Source organism: Girardinichthys multiradiatus, chromosome 21 (genome assembly GCF_021462225.1).
Source record: "Girardinichthys multiradiatus isolate DD_20200921_A chromosome 21, DD_fGirMul_XY1, whole genome shotgun sequence".
Taxonomy (NCBI): domain Eukaryota; kingdom Metazoa; phylum Chordata; class Actinopteri; order Cyprinodontiformes; family Goodeidae; genus Girardinichthys; species Girardinichthys multiradiatus.
The window spans coordinates 453,234-473,561 of record NC_061813.1 but is presented as its reverse complement, the minus strand read 5'-3'; the positions used below and the strand labels follow the sequence as shown (position 1 = coordinate 473,561).

Here is a 20,328-nt window from a genome sequence, read left to right as displayed (position 1 = left end):
TATTCAGTAAATAATCTGCCAGCAGCTTCAACCTTCAGCAGAGAACATGGAATATCAACAACAATGAGAACGTTGCCTCCAACAGCTCCAGCAGAGATAGAGATAAACAGGCAGCTGGCTGAGAGAGAGAGTTAATCAAAAAAGGTCTCCCCGCCAAATTCTACAAGAGAAGTGGACACCCCCCCCACCCCCCGTTAAACCCCCCTCACCCCAGACCCCGGCCCAGAACGCACAGAACTCTCCCATCTCCCCACTGAGCCCGCTTTTTGCTTTACTGGATTCTGATAACATGAAAGGAGCTCTTAAGATCGGGACCCAAATGGTTCTGACATCTTCTCCATTCAACACCCCCCGTGGCCGAGGCCCTGCTACTAAACCAACATCTTCCAAATGCTGCAGACCTCCATCACCTCCTAATCTATCTCCTCCTAATCAGAACCTTCAAATCACTTCTCTGTGATACAGTCTGGGCCCCAGTGGTAACTCTATCAGAAATGAACATGTCCAGGAAAAACTTGGGCCCCTAATAGGAGATAGTTATAAAATATCTGTGCTTATACGTGACAGAAAGAACAAAGCTAAAAGGATAAGAGACAGTAATAAACAATCAACAAAAGCCATAAACTGTCAGATACAACCAGACACAGAGTTGATATCAGCAACTAAGTCATATAAACTGACTTTATTGAACATTAGATCTCTGTCAGGAAAATCATTTTTAATCAATGACTTCATTACTGACCACGATCTTGATGTCATGTTTTTAACAGAAACAAATTTACATGAATGAAGCTCCCATTCTGATAGAGGCGACGCCTCCGAACTACAATTTTCTTTGTGAGAGCAGACAGCAAAGAAAAGGTGGAGGGGGGGCCACTTTGTTTAAAGATTTATTAGAGTGTAAAAAAGTATTTCTGGGCAAATTTGACTCTTTTGAATATTTGGCTCTCCAGGTAAAGAGCCCGGTCCGAACCATGTTCTTCAATATTTACAGGCCTCCTAAATCCAAAACAAACTTTATCAGTGATTTTAATGAGCTTTTATCTGTGATATGTGTTGATTATGACTGTTTAATTATTGTGGGAGACTTCAACATTCACATGGACAATCCTGAAGACAGAAGTCCAATAGATCTATGTGACACTCTTAGAAATGTTGGTTTGACTCAACATGTTAAACAGCAAATGCACAGACAGTGACATATTTTGGACTTGATCATCACTAAGGGTCTAAACATTTCCAAGGTGTCTATAACTGATGTTGCTCTATCTGACCACTTTTCTGTTATTTTTGAAAGCATCATCTGCAATGACTCAGTTTGCCAAAGAGACATGATAAGAAAACGCATCTTTAAGGACGGTGCTGCTGAAACCTTTAACCAGATTTACTCTTCTACCTCCACGTTGCCCTGTAACACTGTAGATGAGCTGGTAGAAAACTTTCATTCTAAAATCTCAGACAAAATCTCAGACATCAATTGCTCCAGTTGAAGTAAATGTTTGTTTCTGGGAAGAAAAAATCTCTGTGTAGAAGTGCTCCACCAGTACAGCACTCAACTGGTTTAAATCCTACTTGAAGGACAGGGACTTTTTTGTGTCAGTAGGTAACTTTACATCAGAGAGCAAAAAATCACGTGTGACGTTCCCCAAGGGTCCATCTTAGGGCCCCTCCTTTTTAATATCTACATGCTCCCCCTAACTCAGATTTTAATAAACAACAACATAAGTTATCATAACTATGCAGACGACACACAGCTATACGTTACGATGTCACCAGGTGACCATGAACCCATTCAAGCGCTGGGTAAATGCTTAGAAGAAATCAATGCATGGATGGGCCTAAATTTTCTTCAGCTGAATCAAAACAAAACTGATGTAATAATCTTTGGACCAAAGGAAGAGCGTTTAAAAGTTAGCACACAGCTTCAGTTAATACAGCTAGAAACCACCAGTCAGGCTGGAAACCTGGGTGTAGTGATGGACTCAGACCTGAACCTTCAGAGGAACATAAAGACAGTAACAAAGTCGGCCTTCTATCATCTAAAGAACATCTCCAGGATTAAAGGACTAATGTCTCAGCAGGACCTTGAAAAACTAATTCATGAGTTCATCTTTAGTAGAATTGATTACTGCAATGGTGTCTTCACTGGTCTGCCTAAAAAGTGGATCAGACAGCTGCAGTTGATCCTCACTAGAACTAAGAAAGTGGAGCACATCGGCCCGGTTCTAAAGTCCCTACACTGGCTCCCTGTAGCTCAGAGAATAGACTTTAAAATACTTCTGTTAGTCTATAAATCACTGAATGGCTTAGCACCAAAATACATTACAGACTTGTCAGTGGATCAACCACCCAGACCTCTCAGGTCTTCTGGCTCAAATCTACTCTGCAGAACCAGAACCAGAACCAAACATGGAGAAGCACCTTTTAGTTCTTATGCTCCACTAATCTGGAATAAACTGCCAGAAAACTGTAAAAGCGCTGAAACCCTAAGTTGCTTCAAATCAAGATTAAAAACTTATTTGTTTAGAGTGGCCTTTGACTGGGCCATCTAAACTTAAGTTTAAGTTAAGTTTTCAGTCCAACTTTCCTTTTATTTTCTTAACAATCATTTTATCATTAATTTATCATGTTTTTATCTTTTTTTATTATCTTATTTTAATTATGAATTTTTATTCCCTTAAATTTTTTGTCTTTGTTAATTATTTAATTACCTTTATGCCACTGTAATATACTTTTCCTATTATGTCATTTTCTTTTTTCCATCTACAGCACTTTGAATTGTCTTGCTACTGAAATGTGCTATATAAATAAGAGAGTGATTGCCAAAGGTTGCAGAATCTTATCTTGCATCCCTCTGCAGTGAGATTGCCCCCAAGACTTTTTTCAAGTTTTTTCAAATGAAAGATTCAGTTCCATACATCACACTGTATCCACCAAACGCTGGTTGGCATTCGTAGGGAGGATTTAAAAATTTTTCATAGGTACAACCTACCTAATCAACTATTCTGCTCAACCCACAAAGGTCTTTTTTCTTACAATTGTGACACCATTTAAAAATAATTGTTACAAAAAATAAATAATTAACTGAACACAAATTTCCTTACTTTCAGTCCAATGTTTAAATTAAATATTGTGAAAGCATTCTTCCTGTATAGCAGTTTTGAACCCTGACTTAAACCTTTCCTTAGCAGTGTCCTTAAACACAAGTCAAATTAAAGATACATTTGAAAACCATTAAGGAATATGTGTATGGCAATGCAGTGCTGGCTCCCAGAGAAAGCAGGATTAAAAATTTAAAACTTTTCTTGTGTTTTTCAGATTGAGGCTTGCAGTAAGGAGGCCGAAAAGATCGATTCTCTCATCAACTATGCCAGCCCCACTCTGGTCTCCCATGTCCCTCTCTCAGCCTTCCTCAGCGCTGAGATCAGGACCTCCTCCATCCATTCTGGGTGCTCATTACCTTCACCTGTCCCCCATAGCCTCTGGTTCTTACTGGCTTTCATCATTACAGCAGCTCCCAGACTCCAGCAGCTTTAAGAGCTCTTTCACCCCAGGCTCTGTCTCACTAACTCTGTTTTCCAAAGTGCCCTAATGCTGGGAGTGTTTGGGCTGCCATGAAGCGAGACAAGGCAGCAATTATGACAATCATTCCTATTGACTCTCCTGCGTTTTAAACAATCAAGCTGGTGGAAAGTTATTATTTTAGACAGTTTAAAAAAAAAAAGTATTATTCAGCGATGGGCTGCTCTCTGGGTTTCCCCCCAGTGTAGTGTGTGTTTGTGCTTGAAGAAATATTTAGCTTTATACCAACAGTGTTAATTCAGGGGCAAACTCTTTGAAAGGTGTTAAGGCTGATGACTAAGTCTTTGTGTGTGTGTGTGTGTGTGTGTGTGTGTGTGTGTGTGTGTGTGTGTGTGTGTGTGTGTGTGTGTGTGTGTGTGTGTGTGTGTGTGTGTGTGTGTGTGTGTGTCTGACTGCAGCTCCAAGGCAGACAGTGGAAAAGTGCTCTCATCTGGCAGCACATCTGTCTGGCAAATTAGTTCACACAGACACTGACAAACACTCACACAACAGGTCTGTGTTCACAGTGACTCAGACATAGAGTCAAATCGACATTATGTGATTAAGCCTCAGTGTTGACCAGATGTACAGTTTACATGCCTGTGAGGTCCATGTGGACTTCATATTATTTGAACCTCGGCAGTGTTAAGGACAGAGTCAGGTCCAATAAACTCGTCCAGCCTTTTGAATCAGATTCAGTTTCTGATCAAACGTTTCTTGAAACTATGGAATGCCTAGAGTGCCACAAAAATTATGGAGCATATACACACAAAGTAATATGCAAGTAGCAAAAAAATAAAGGAATCCAAAAATGTTGTTTTATAAAAATGTATTAAAGTACAAAACTGTAATTTCATCAATTACTCGTTTTAATACAAACTTGCTAGATTTTTTTTTTTTTTTTTTTGATAGTTTTTATCTTCCAATTCTAGTTTTTTTCCTGATCTACCTCCTTTTATTTTACTTTGTCTTATCTTTTCATCCTCATCTTGCACAGACCTTTCAGTTCAGAAGAACAAAGGCAAGACTGAAAAAAACAAACTATAGAAAAGAAATGTGTAAAAACAGAACTCAGTGATGATTAAAAATAACGTAAAAATCAAGATGAGCTTGAGACGTGTAACAAGATACAGATAAAGAAATAAACAAAAGAGCTAAATTAAAGAAAAGAGCTAAAATGAAAATAAACTGATAAAGTAAAGGGATACATAGTTTGCCATAACAATGTAAAAAAAAAATTATAAATATAACAGATTATGTAAGATGATGTCATTTAAATACACTGACAAACAAAGTAGAATTCATTGCTATGTTAAGCTCCCAGAAGATATAAGGTGTAGTTTGGCACTCATAAAGTAGTAATGATTTTATTAATGATTTGATTTGCGGGCTACAGGCCAACCCCAGTAAGAATTAAAGTTCAACAGACACAGAGGATGCCTCATAGCTGGGTTAGACAGCAATACCAGCATCATACTGAGGGTTAGCATGAGGCTCGGTGGTTTTATAATGCTGCCCTATAGCACATGGAACAGCTTGTGATAATACTTATTCTTTGTGTTGATATTCTAGACATTTCTGCTCCTTGTATATTCAATCATTGAAATACCCATCACTGGGCTTAATGATTTCACATCCAACCACGCCATTCTTAATTGGTCTGTATCAATTACTGTTTTACATATTTGTTAAGAAAAGAAAAATCAGTCATTCCATTTTATTGTCTTCCTATTGCCTCATAAGTATTCACTTCTTTTATTTTTGTCCTTTTATATATATTAATTTATTTCCAGGGTGCCATTATCACATTTTAGTTTTTTTGTGGCACAACTGTTGTTCCATACTAATATGAACTGATCAGAAACTGCAGGTCCTGGTCTGCAACAGTTATTAAGGTCACAGGATACATTTGGAGAATGGATCAATGTTTCCATGATGACTTTGAGCTTTTCTTCAGAACAGACCTGCTAGAACTTCATCTGATGTGGGCTTATAAAATGTAAACACAAGAACGTCATTCTGAATGTGTGAAGGTACATCAGTGAACTCTGATTGTAATTAAAGACTGTTTTATTTTTTTATGAGCACCAGTTCAAACAAAGGGCTTCCTCATGCTCTGCCACGAGGTATATGATCCACAGTAGCTCTTAAGGGAACTTTCTGTCTTTACAAACATTATGAATGAAAGCCATTAAAATAACATAATGACAATCATCTAGTTCCTACCTACAGCAAATGTGGGCTGGAGAAAATTTTTTTTCACAGTATGCCTTACATGAAGTATTATTGAAGATGCAATAAATTTATATTTGTTTAGAAATGTCTCTATATTTAATATGGATCTGACATTGATTTGTAATAATGTCCCATGTGTGAAAAACCAACTGTTGTTTTTTTATTATTATTGCATGAAGAAGATATGTCTTTACTCCAGGTTTGTACTTCAGTGTGTGTTGTATTGCCCCCTGTGTTTGTCTGTGTCTACCTGCACAGCACAATGTGTCCCTATCTCTAACAGTATTACTGTGCTGGGCAGCTATGTAGCAGGGAACCCTGACCATGGCTCCTCCTTCTGTTACTGTTTGAATTTTCATTATTATTATATGAAGTTATAAATGTGGACCCTTATGATTTTAATGACAAATATATTGTTTAAGATCAATAAATTCTATCTTATATCACAATAAAAAAAGAAAGTTCCCATTTATACGGACTTACAATTAATTATAAGAATGATTTCTCTGCTAAAACAGTTAACTATTCTTAATATCACTCATGTTTAAAATGTTAAAAATCTTACCTTTAGTTCATTGTGGTGTTTGGATTACACATTGACATGGCAGCCTACAAATACTTACAGTATAGACGGTGTTAGGTCTCTGACCGTTCCTGTGTTGAATACCTAGTGCAAAAAATATACTGGAAAAGAAAAGCAGTATAAAAATATAAAATAACCAGGTTATATTTTATATATATATATATATATACAATGAAAGTGAAACCGCTGTCATTTTAGTGTGGGAGGTTTCATGGCTAAATTGGACCAGCCTGGTAGCCAGTCTTCATTGATTGCACATTGCACCAGTAAGAGCAGAGTGTGAAGGTTCAATTAGCAGGGTAAGAGCACAGTTTTGCTCAAAATATTGAAATGCACACAACATTATGGGCGACATACCAGAGTTCAAAAGAGGACAAATTGTTGGTGCACGTCTTGCTGGTGCATCTGTGACCAAGACAGCAAGTCTTTGTGATGTATCAAGAGCCACGGTATCCAGGGTAATGTCAGCATATCACCAAGAAGGACGAACCACATCCAACAGGATTAACTGTGGACGCAAGAGGAAGCTGTCTGAAAGGGATGTTTGGGTGCTAACCCGGATTGTATCCAAAAAACATAAAACCACGGCTGCCCAAATCACGGCAGAATTAAATGTGCACCTCAACTCTCCTGTTTCCACCAGAACTGTCCGTCGGGAGCTCCACAGGGTCAATATACATGGCCGGGCTGCTATAGCCAAACCTTTGGTCACTCAACTTCCAGTGACAAGAGGGGTGAAAAATCCTTCACCTCAAAAGATCTATCTGTGGCAAAACAACCAGCATTGCTCTGGTCACCATGTTAATATGACAAATTAATCTAGCTGCCATATTTCCTCATCCTGCTGACCACAACCCCACTTAAACCCTTTCGATAACCCCCACATTTGGCCACGTCCCTCAGTGTCTTGGCACTGCCCACTTTGGTGGCATTTGTCTATGCTTTTATATGCTTTTACATTGGGTTTAGTTCCACTTTAAATTCAATACATACCGTGTAAGATACTCTTCTGTTCATGGCTTGCATAGATTATTCTGCCAAGGGTGTGGCAGGACATGGACAACTTGCTGGGATTCAGGGTCCTGACCAGGCCAGCAAAGGTCGAGGACTCCACGACGTGCAGTGGCAGCTTGTTTTCAGCAAACAAGTCAACAGTACTTTTGTCCACCGCAGACTGACAAATGCCAATGCCAGCATTTTGTACAAAGACCTCAGTTAGGGTCGACTACCTAGGCTTCCACCTGAGTCTTCTGGAGTTTTTGACAAAGCCAATCGGGTTAAATTGTGTTAAATGCACTGGAGAAATCTAAGACCATGATCCTCACAATGCTGCTGGCTTTGTCCAGCTGACAATGGGTTTCTTGAAGAAGGTGTAAGATCTTTAACTCCAACTCCAGAACGATAAACAAACTTAAGGGGGTCCTGACAGTTTACTGTTTGCTTACTCAGGTGGGCCAACGGGAGTCTTTCTAGGACCTTCATGATGTGAGATGTCAAGACAACAGGTCTATAGTCATTGAGGACTGATGGGTAAGTTTTCTTTGGCACTGGAATAAGACAGGAGATCATCAACAATACTGGAACTTTCTCCTGGTCAGGCTAAGGTTGAAGAGATGCTGTAGAATCCCACAGAGCTGCTTCGCAGAGGCCTTTAGGACTCTAGGGCTAACACCATCTGGACCTGCAGCCTTACTCTGGTTAAGTCTCTCCAGTTTCCTCTTTACCTGACTTCTTCAGACACACAGGTTGAAGGGGTAGGCAAAGAGAGCATTGGTATCTTATATTTGGTTGAAGACAAACATCTAGAAGCAGAAGGGTCCATGGCTGAGGTGGAAGATAAAACATTTAAGGTGTGACAGGATAGCTGTGGGTCAGAGGATGGTGAGATGTCTCTTTGGCTGTGGGCAGGAAAGAATAATGCTGAGCTTCTTCCTGAATTGAACCTATTGAAGAATGTGTTTAGTTCATTGGCTCGATCCAGACATCAGGTGGTACAATCAGGGCCGGTTCTAGGGATGCATATATGAAGGGTGTAAAAATGAGATAAGATCTTTTTATGTAGTCTATGCAACAACTATTAAATGCTCACATTTAAATCAATAAAAAATAAAATGTATATCTTCAGACTCTGGTACTGAAAGACTGAAGAGGCCTGTATGGAGTCATATATTAACCATCTTATCTATAACAGAGGTACTGTAATGTTGGCTGGCCTTCAGAGAGTGGAGTAAGTGAGGTGCAGAAGTACACAATCAGAGGCAGGAAGCAGCATGGTCTACAATTTTTAATTTCCAGCAATAATCCCTCAGTGAGTCAGTCATTTTCTACCGCTTATTCCATAGTGGGTCACTATAATACAAATCCCTATATATATATATTCCCTATTTACAAAACAATTGCACATGCCAAAGTGCAAGTGCAACGGGAGGGCAGAGGGGCAGTGTCTTCTCCAGTAGCAGCAAAACAAGTAATGGAAACAGGCGCCTTAAATACTGTTTCACTAACTGGCTAAAACCACTGAAACTCTCCCAGGGATGTACATGTTAAAATAAGTGCATGAAACTAACTAGAACCCTCCATAAACAATAACCACAACCATAAACCATATATAAAAAAACAACCAAACAAGGCTAAACTAAAATATTGCACAAACTATGTTTGAAGTTTAATTTATGTCTCCCTTCTTCTCCAGGGTCTGAGCACTCTCAATCAAAGTGCCACTGGCTCCAAAACAGGAAAAAGGAGAGACAACTAACAATCAATAAACACTTCAAAAATAAAATGTGTGCAATTCTTATTTTCTAATATGTGCAAATATGCTGGTTAAAGTGTTTATGTGAAGAGGTGAAGGTGCTTGTGTCTACTAATAAGTAACAGTTTGTTACAGTACAACTGTAAGTAAAAGTAATAAAATGACGTGTGATGATTTTCTACAGTACTAAATGTAATGAGTGAGTCTTTGCCTATCAAGTTAAAACATATAAATAGTAATATGATTGAATTATGATTGTGAACTGATTATTAAAAAGCATGAAGATTCTATTAATGGTAAATGGTCTGAACTTATATAGCACTTTTCCAGTCATGCAGACTGCTGAAAGCACTTTACACTAGAGCCACATTCACCCAATCGCACTCACATTCATACACCGATATGCAGATCGGTAGGCAACTTGAGGTTAAGTGCCTTGCCCAGGGGAACATCAACATATGGCAGGAGGAAGATGGAATCGGACCCACAACTTTCATTGCAAGACAACTACTCTTCCTACTGAGCCACAGTCGCCTCAACCATATATAAATATATATTAATGAAAGAGACATAATGTAAATTAGTTGTGATGTATGAATAAAAAGAATTAAGTGATGGTTTTTAACTGGTACTGAAGTAAAAGCAAAAAGCTGTGGGAAACGTGTGATACTGTATTGTTTAAGGTTGAGCAGATAAGAGAGAGAGCTGTATGCTGACGAGGAGTGACGGGAATCAGCAGCATGCTGACAGTGAGTATCTTGAAGGTCAACAAACAGCACAAAAAAGTCACTGTGACCGCAAGACTAAGTATTGGGCACTAATGGAGGAGCCTGACATCAAAGGGCTGGCCAGTGAGGCTATCTGCACTATAAAAGCAGTGCCAAAAAAGTAACTGTTTTTTCCTCGCAGAAGACCAGCAAGCAAGATCGAACAGAAAACGATGCTACAGGTGAATGAGGACCCAAGGCACCGCCCCGCTGATAATCTGCAATGAAAAGAGGAAAAACCCGTGTGTCCTAAGAAGTGTGGCTCCAAATTGAGGATCTGATTTAATCTATTGCATTTTTACCCAGACAACCGAAGTGAACTTGGTCGGTGAACCTATCTCAGTTATACCTCAAGGGTTTCCTCCAACTCCTAAGCCACTGGACGTTACTGACTATATTTACTGACATATATATGTTGGGAGTATGATTATTGATTGAATAATCTTGATCAATAATTATAATTACAAATCATAATCTGACAAAATCAATTTCTTAACCATAAATCCTCATTTACGAATCGAGACCAGAGAGGTTTCTGGTGTTGTAATTGTGGCTCGACGCCTCTGACAATTACAACCGTTAAATACTCCGTAATAGTTAATAACTATTGCCGCAGATGTCACTGTTTAATCGACCGTTTCTGCCGAAACGTGTGGAACTTGAACCTTATTTTGACTGACACATCACTTTTTGCACACAATGAAACACCAAACGCTCTCTCTTTATCTATGTGAATATTTATTAATTTTCACCTACTCAACATGCAAAATTCTACATACACAGGGGTAAACACATCTAAATAAGCAAAATCAACAAACGGTAGTGGGTATGTATGGAGTCAACCAGCAGTTTATGGCACAACAGAGGAAAGGAGAGGATATGAAAAGGGGGGTGTGGTGATGACTGGTGGGGGGTTGGAGCGCAGCTTAGAGTGTCTTTTATGATCTTCTGATCATAAAACTTCCCCCCTTTACTCCTGAAACAAAGGATTGATAACTTTTGGCGGCAAGCTAGCACAGTGAGATTGAAGACAAAGGTAAAATGGAGAATTTTACCATGAGGTCGTTTTAACAGTCCAGTTTTGCAACGCACCTGCGTTCAGATAGTAAACACAGACAGCTCTGGGGAACACGGCGGATCCCGATATTACATAACACATCAAAGTTTCAACAAGCAAGGTTACATGCACATATTATTCAGAACACATGAGATCCTAACCAGCGATTCTGATCGCTTCTACAACCTCTGACCCTGCCCAGGACTTGAATAAAGAAATAAAAAAAAAAGAAATGGATTTTACTTGTGTCGTCTTCTTCCAAGTGAGGGAATTCAAGCGAGGAAAAGTGGGGTTAAGTTAATGTGCGTCCACAATTAACTTCAGGGGAACAGTCAGTCTTTGTCCTTCGGTCTTCTTGACAAAAAGGAAAAATATGATCTGACCATCAAAGTCGACTTGAAAATGAAACACGGTAGCGGTTCGTCTCTCCGAAACTCCGTGTCTCCAGTTACGTGTTAACTCACGTCTTCGATCGGCAAAAGTGAAATCTCTGGCCTTCTTAGTCCAAAAACTTCAGTTATGAATAGTTCGTTGTCCAACGAGAGAGAATGAATGAAACTCTGGACAGAGTTCTTCTCTTAAAGTGACGCGCTTCGATCCCTGGATGTGGGGTTCCAGCTGAAGGCAGTGTTTCAAACATGAGCGCCTCCTATATAGCATCCTGTGACGTCAGACTGGGGACGCCCAGTCATATCAGTCGCAATGCTTGATGGGATATGTAGGAGCGGGCTGTCCTGGGTACAAAATGGCCGATGCCATTGGAGGGGCACAGTGACGTCCAACAACGGGCAGATAATCCAATACTCAGCAAACAAGTGGTCCAACATTCCCCCCTAGGTTCAAAGGGTGAGATGAATCGCAGTCTTTGAAGCTACTGGGACCATTCTGTCCTTTGCTGAGCAATCAGTGATCCGTGGCGAAGCAGAACAAAACAAAATTGTCTCTGTGTTACTCAAAACCTACGACTGGGCAGGATAGAGGTTAGCCTGGGCAGGACTAACTCTGACTAAACTCATTCCTTTCTACATTGTTCAATGAGACAAATACAGGACAATACATTCACATCATCATTACATTCTTTGGTCATCAGCTTTGGTAATCCTGAGACAAAATGAAACAATAACAGATATCGTACATATATATGTATATATAAGAATAAAAGGAACAAACAAAATCATGGTTCATAGCTTATTCATCCAACTTCTATTAGGCACTGGACCCTGGCTGTGTCGTTGGCAAAGGCGGTGCTATGAACCGTGAGGGAATGAATGTGAGGGCATCAATCCTGACCTGTAAACGCTTAACCTGCTGGTATGCGGTGTGTAATCTAAAACGAATGGTTAAAACAGGTTTAGGCTTAAACCATTGGCTCTTCCGGATGATGATGGGTTTTAATAGGACTCCTGTCTCTAAACTATCTAGATGTGGAAAGAGGGAGAAAAGAATAAACGAATTGCAGTATTTAGGCTATAAGCCAGGTGTGTTTGTGGAGGTTGCAAGGTGTCTGTCGTGGTGGACTTAGGATTTCTCTACTAAGTTCAGCAGAACTAGGTCAATGGGTATCTGTGCCTCGGTGGGACTGTCTACAGATGAACCAACCTCCTTTAACACGATTTTGTATGAAATCTCGGGCAGCATGGGTGTGTCCATTACATCATTCTTAAACACTTTTGTGAGGTCTGCTGTGCATACAGTGTTATGGAAAATTATCGTTTCAACTTACAGTTTAAGACTGTGTCCTAGAAGGTAGTTATATGTTTAACTGTTTCTGTTGAAGAAAGTTGTTAGTGATTAGTGCATGTTAGTGTGAGTTAATGAAACATGCACCTATTTAACTAGTCCTACGCACTGGCATCTCCTTTCCCGGACATTGAGACAAGCTCTGTTCTTGGGGAGGAGAGTTCGATGTAGGACTTCATCTGGTTCAGCTAAAGAGCAGCAGCTGGGATGATGGTGTCAACCTTTTCTGACAAGCATCCAACCTACTTGATGAAGCTGCATGTCGCAGTTAGGAGGAATTTGTTACCTCCTGTTAATTTTGGAGCTGGTTCGACCCAGTTGGTCTGAAGGTGGAACCAAGGTAATATAACCCCCCTTCGCTGAAGCGGAGGTTTACTGGTTGGCTGGGATGGCTGAAACTGGCGGCAGGTTAAACATCCTTTGATGTAGACCTGGGTGTCGTGAGACCTTGGAGGCCAGTGCGCCATCTGCTGGAGGGTGTGGAGTGTGGCTTTGTAGCTCCTATGGCACCTAACAGGAGAGTAATGGGCGTCGGATAACGTGACCCCCCTTTGGTCTGTTGGAACAATATCCACAGCATGGGAGAGCTGTTTGATGCCAATCTGCACACTGGCTGTCTTGAGGAGAGGACGGAGCCCGTCTACTAAAAGGAGTGTGTGGCTGTGTTGTGCCTCAGTTACAAAGGGGTCTTTTTGGCACAAACGGTCATACAGCTCTCTAATGGTTGATGGATGTCCCAGCCAGAATGCTAGTAGCACTTCTGGTGTGAACATGGTTTCCAGGTGTACACCTTTCACCACTTTGGGGTTGTAAGTGTCCACACCTGGGTTCTTTAAAGAGCCAAGCAATGCATGACCGCCTCTGGCAGGAGTTTCCTGGATGGCTGGGTGCAGCTGTGTCTCGGAGGTGCACATGACCGGCTCTGATGAGGGCCTGAGAGGTCCTTCGGGCTCCTCTAAGCTGCTGACCTGATTGGTCACAACAAGTCGTTCGCTGCGTGCACCCCGTGGGTTTTGCACCTCCGCCTGGACCCAGAGTTGGTCCGGGTGGCCGTCAATGAGTGGGGCCAGCCTGTCCAGCAGGTCCTGGCCACCAAGACAAAGGTCTTTGTTTAATGTGCACCTATAGATGGGGTGCACCAGAGCCGTGTCTTCGGGTGTAATGTCCAGCTCCACCCAATTAGTGATGCATGATCCGTTTTGGGTGCAGCTGGTGATACTTACATCACGAAATTCAGCCTGAAGTGGTTTACTGAGGGAGAGCATGGCTCTACTCGCCTCCTCAAACGAGACCGAGAACCACAGGCTGATCTCTGATCCTGTTTTAAAATGGAACCTCAGTTTGACCTGTCCTCCTATACTAGTGAGATAGTGTAGGTAACCTATATGTTCATTATGGTTCAGTTTGCCTAAGAACCTTGGAGCAATGATTTGTGGTGTTTCTCCTGGAGAAGTCCCAAGGGGTTCTTGGAGTTTCCCAGGTATGTCTCCCCATCCGATCAGGTAGACTCTGATGGCTGTGGAGACTGGGTCCACGCCTAGTCATGCTGACGGGAAGTTTGGGTCTGGTTTAACTAGGTCCGCTTCCTGTTTCAAGGGTTGTGGGGGCATGGTGGCCTGACGCACCGCTTCCATCACCATCTTACGCAAGGCCTCCTCCATCTCTTTCCCCATAATCCCTTCTGCGTGTGGGTTCCACCCTCTTCCATCAGGTTTACCTTTAGGCTTCACGTGATGGTCAGGTCGTCTGTTCGACCGGAAGTGGTCCAGCAACTTTGACTGTGGTTGGTATTCAGTACCACCCCCCCAGTCCAGCTGACCAAACCTATGTTGTTCCCTGAACCTGTTCTTTGCATAGGTTCTGGTTGAAGGCCTTTCCTGACCTTCTAATGCATGGCTGGTTCTTTCAGTCTGGACCTGTAAAACCCTAGCCTCGCTCTCCGATCCCTTGGTCGGGCGAGCACGTGTTTCCCACGCCATCTGAGCATATTTGCGGATCTCTTGCATGCTCATGGCCTTGGTTCTGCAATACATAGTAACCTCGTATCGCACACTTTCATGAAGGTTGTGGAGGAACAGGGATTTAAAAGCATGTTCCTCCTCAATGTCTGGCGCATTGCGTCCTTGGAAGTAAACGGCTCTCAAGCACCGGTAATACTCCCTGGGTGCTTCGCTTTTCTTTTGCTGGATCGTGAAAGCCCCAAGTGTGGCGGAGGCCCGGTCCGTGTACACAGAATATTCTTCCCTTAAAGCTTCGCAAAGGGTTGAATAACAGTCTCGGACTGCCGGTGTCAGGCTCTCCATGAAAACATGGACGCTCCTGGACGTTGTCTTCCAGATGAGCTTCAGTTTCTCCCGTGCTGATGGGCAGTACAAATCTAGAAGACAGCGTTCCACTTCCCTAAGGTAATCATCAATGTTTGATTCTGCCTTATTAGGGTCGAAACGCTCTATGTCTTTGGCAAGGGACTCAAGCTGGCGGGTGCGCAATCCACTTTCAGGGATTGGTCCTGGCCCATCTGAGTCATCGGAGAGTTCACTCCGGTTGCACTCAGAGGGTATCGGTGCATCACGCCTCATCCTCGGAGGAGGCAGTGGAGGCTGCTCCCGGTATAACTGTGGGCCCTGTGCTTCCCGGACTCGGGTCCTGGGCAGCGGTTGAGGGCGGTAGGAGCTACCTGAATCCCAGGGGCGGCACTCCTGTCGCCGTGGCGGAGGTGAGGGATCGTAGAGGACCGTACTGCGAGTCACGTTTGACGGCTGCTCGCATCTGAACCGTGAACTATTTACACCTGCTGGGTCCCCAGCTAGGTACCGTTCATGGCTGCTGATTGCAGTGGGGCGGGGTACCGCACCACCGAACCTATTCTGACTACTTATCCCCGTTCTTATCTCGGTGGATGTCTGGGGAACCCCATGAGCCTGGAAAGGTAATCTCTGGAGAGCAGCTTCTACATCCTCCAGATCTGACCTGCAGGTTCTCTCAGGGTTTCGCAGGTGTGGCTCACCTCTCAAGGTTTCAACCTGTGAGGTGGGTTTCGGTTCGTCCCCCCATTCTTCCAGGGGGGGCGGAGTGGCATGGCTACCCTCTATTGCTTCTAATCTATTTCCCACTTCTGTTATTTCACCTCGAAGGACATCCACCGTCTGCAACGTATCATTCAGCTCGAACTGCAGTTTAACGCGCTGGTCAACTTCCAACATTAACCTTCGCTGATACAACAGAGTGAGCTGTCCTAACACATCTGAGACCCGTCTGTCCTTCGGTGGGTTTCTAATGACTTGGAGCAACTCCTGAATCCTGGCTTCACATTGCTCAATGCCATAATCATTGAGGCCTTTACGCTCCTCGGGGGACAGCAGAATCAATGACCCTATCACCTCTTGTGCCTGCATTCCTATGGGGTCCTCCACCATACACACATCTCCAGCTGCAGTCTGGGATGTTCCCTCCATCTTTGGCCCAAAATGCACAATGCAAACACACAAACTGTTTATTTGTGAACCACCACTAAAGAAATTAGCAGCAATTCAACAGGCTAAGCTATTCAGTGATTAAGGATTGCTAAACTTAATTAGCTGCACACAACAGGCTAAGCTGTTCAGTGATTAGGGATTGCTAAACTTAATTAGCTGCACACAACAGGCTAAGCTGTTCAGTGATTAAGGATTGCTAAACTTAATTAGCTGCACACAACAGGCTAAGCTATTCAGCTAGCTGTCTGATTCATACCTGTCTCTTCCAGGTGTATGGGTTTGCTTAAAATGGGCACACAGGTTTGACCGTTCAAACTGTGGCTTACCCAAGTATATGCTTTAATGGGGTTAATCAAGCAAACATGCAAAAAAAAAAGGAAAAAGGGAAAGAATTTTTTTTTTTAAATAACCCAGAAACCAAGTTCAAAATAAAATTTTAAAAATGGGAAACGAAACTAAACATTCAATGCTGTTCTTAGCTTCAAATAAATGTTAGTGTTCTCTAATATGAATCACCTACCTTCCTGTTAAACAACTAAGTTAGTTTTATGAGTCAGGTCAAAACATGCTTCACACACTAAAAACCCAGCAAAAATGCTTAAAATTTTTCAAAAGTGGTAATGAATGATCTTTAACTTCAACTTTCAACTTTAAGTTATGCCCTTTTGATCATAGGTGATGGAATAATCTGCCTGTGTTAATGAATTGAGTGATAAATAAAAAATAAATAAAAATATCAACGTAGGAAATGCAATTCGCACTAGTGACCACCAGATGGTACTGAGTGCAGGTCTGCGGTTTGGGAAATCCAGCTGCAATCTGTAATTTCAATAAATGGCCACCAGATGTAGGTGTTGTTCTCTAACTGACTGGGAGAATGTTGGTCACAACTGTAATTACGCTCAGTGGCCACTGGGGCAGGTCTGCTGCTTATCAGCGCTGGTTTTTACAGCTGCAGCAGCAGGCTGGCGACTGGAAATTGACTTTAACTTTTCCACAAGTTAAACCAACTTTCACCTTGCATCCACAACAAACACCTCTGAAAGCTAATGTTATCCTTTGCAGTAGAACTGAGCACAACCTAATCGAAATCCCCTAATTCACAAACGTTCTGTGCGAAACTCAAGTCTCCCAATAACGTCTAGTTAACGGGGATCACAACTGTTCGTTCATTCTGTGCAACAGTGATTTGATGTCTGTCTTTTTAAGGCCCGTCAAAGGGACGCCATATGTTGGGAGTATGATTATTGATTGAATAATCTTGATCAATAATTATAATTACAAATCATAATCTGACAAAATCAATTTCTTAACCATAAATCCTCATTTACGAATCGAGACCAGAGAGGTTTCTGGTGTTGTAATTGTGGCTCGACGCCTCTGACAATTACAACCGTTAAATACTCCATAATAGTTAATAACTATTGTCGCAGATGTCACTGTTTAATCGACCGTTTCTGCCGAAACGTGTGGAACTTGAACCTTATTTTGACTGACACATCACTTTTTGCACACAATGAAACACCAAACGCTCTCTCTTTATCTATGTGAATATTTATTAATTTTCACCTACTCAACATGCAAAATTCTACATACACAGGGGTAAACACATCTAAATAAGCAAAATCAACAAACGGTAGTGGGTATGTATGGAGTCAACCAGCAGTTTATGGCACAACAGAGGAAAGGAGAGGATATGAAAAGGGGGGTGTGGTGATGACTGGTGGGGGATTGGAGCGCAGCTTAGAGTGTCTTTTATGATCTTCTGATCATAAAACTTCCCCCCTTTACTCCTGAAACAAAGGATTGATAACTTTTGGCGGCAAGCTAGCACAGTGAGATTGAAGACAAAGGTAAAATGGAGAATTTTACCATGAGGTCGTTTTAACAGTCCAGTTTTGCAACGCACCTGCGTTCAGATAGTAAACACAGACAGACTCTGGGGAACACGGCGGATCCCGATATTACATAACACATCAAAGTTTCAACAAGCAAGGTTACATGCACATATTATTCAGAACACATGAGATCCTAACCAGCGATTCTGATCGCTTCTACAACCTCTGACCCTGCCCAGGACTTGAATAAAGAAATAAAAAAAAAAAGAAATGGGTTTTACTTGTGTCGTCTTCTTCCAAGTGAGGGAATTCAAGCGAGGAAAAGTGGGGTTAAGTTAATGTGCGTCCACAATTAACTTCAGGGGAACAGTCAGTCTTTGTCCTTTGGTCTTCTTGACAAAAAGGAAAAATATGATCTGACCATCAAAGTCGACTTGAAAATGAAACACGGTAGCGGTTCGTCTCTCCGAAACTCCGTGTCTCCAGTTACGTGTTAACTCACGTCTTCGATCGGCAAAAGTGAAATCTCTGGCCTTCTTAGTCCAAAAACTTCAGTTATGAATAGTTCGTTGTCCAACGAGAGAGAATGAATGAAACTCTTCACAGAGTTCTTCTCTTAAAGTGACGCTCTTCGATCCCTGGATGTGATTTCCAGCGGAAGGCAGTTTTTCAAACATGAGCGCCTCCTATATAGCATCCTGTGACGTCAGACTGGGGACGCCCATTCATATCAGTCGCAATGCTTGATGGGATATGTAGGAGCGGGCTGTCCTGGGTACAAAATGGCCGATGCCATTGGAGGGGCACAGTGACGTCCAACAACGGGCAGATAATCCAATACTCAGCAAACAAGTGGTCCAACATATAGTACATCAGTGACAGACCATTGAAACCTGGAGCATCCCTGGATTATCAGTGTCTGCTTAGAGTAAGAAAACTAAAGATTTAAGTTGCCTTCAGCCCAACAAATCCACTTGTTTCCCGAAGAATTCATCTCCATCGGATACATGGATGAGCTTCCATCTTCAAAGCCTTCTCTTCAAGCTCACCACTTTCAGCATCAGGGAAAAATAGGTTAAGTTGATTGATTCATTTCTATTATTCAATCATAATGTGTTGCTGGATTGTATGCTGTTAATGACCCCTTCAAAACTGTTACTAATTAAAGAAAGCATATATAATTCTAGATAAATTGTGGACAGTCAATTATTTGAGTGACTTTGTTTTTGGTTTTTCGTTTGTGGCACAAAGCTTTGTAGCCTGGTTCTAAATAATTTTAGGAGGTTTTTGTAGGTTGCCTTAAGGCAAACTTGTTAAAACAACTCCCCTGGGGCTCATGCCGAGGCACTAGATTTAACTTAACTCATATATGCAAGTGCAAGTTGTACAACTAGGGAATGAGCAGCCGTTAATACAAGTGACTGTTGAGGGTTAGGTGACTGCTGGGGGCTACTCGGTTGGCCAGACCACCGGTTGAAAAAGGGTGAGACATCTGGATGTAGGCTGTTAGGGGTTAGGTGTGTTGTTTCCACACCAGCTTAAACAGATCTTTCAGTAAACCTGCTTAGTAAGAACTTTCAGGTTTAGGGAAGTCCAGACCCGTTGGATGGAGATTGAACAATCCTCTCAGAAAAGGGAAGTAGGAGGGAGGGGTTAGCTCATTGGACAATGAAAGGGGGCAGGCAGAATTGTGAAGGGGACATCATCAAGCGTACACGTCATGTTCCTGCATGTTTTTTGTTGTTTTCTTTATGGGACTGGGGTACACTGTGTAGAGCTGTGGAATTTGCCAGACTGTCCTGGTTTCCCCCCAGTTGGGCTTCTTTTGGACATGTTGGACTGGAAAAAAATAGCTATGGGTGTGTTGTTAAAAATGTATCTGTTTTTCACACATTGGAGGGTTTTTAGAAATTATTCATGGGAAAATTCCATCAAAAAAGTTATCATTGTGTGGCAGAAAACTAAAAACCTACACATCTCAAAATCTCCAAATGTGTCTTTTTACTCATATCAATGGTTCAATTGTTTTGAAAAAGAGAATCTGTGGAACTTGACATCATCAATCCGTGATGGTCATTGGTTAATCAACTGTCACTGTGAAATTATATTGGTCAATTGTAAACACCCAAAATGCAATTAAGGGTTCATCTAATATACACTTAGGGGAGGGCTTTACTTTGTTAAGCTTTGACTTGATGTTGAGAGACAGCATCATGCGGAATGGGGATAAATACAAAAACTATTCAGAAAGGAAAAACCAGACCAGCACCACATCCCAAATAGATCTGGTACTGGTCAGAACATGCACAGATATTTTTG

The 20,328-nt window shown here is 41.8% G+C and overlaps 1 protein-coding gene across 1 annotated transcript in view; it reads left to right on the top strand.

Moving 5' to 3' along the window:
- reck (reversion-inducing-cysteine-rich protein with kazal motifs) overlaps nucleotides 1–6,268 on the top strand; it is a 166,699-nt gene extending 160,431 nt beyond the window's left edge. The window contains exon 21 of the mRNA XM_047349654.1: nucleotides 3,319–6,268. Coding sequence (XP_047205610.1) covers nucleotides 3,319–3,537 — 219 coding nt within the window. The 3' untranslated portion in view covers nucleotides 3,538–6,268. The remainder of the gene's footprint in view (nucleotides 1–3,318) is intronic.
- Nucleotides 6,269–20,328: the final 14,060 nt, after the last annotated feature.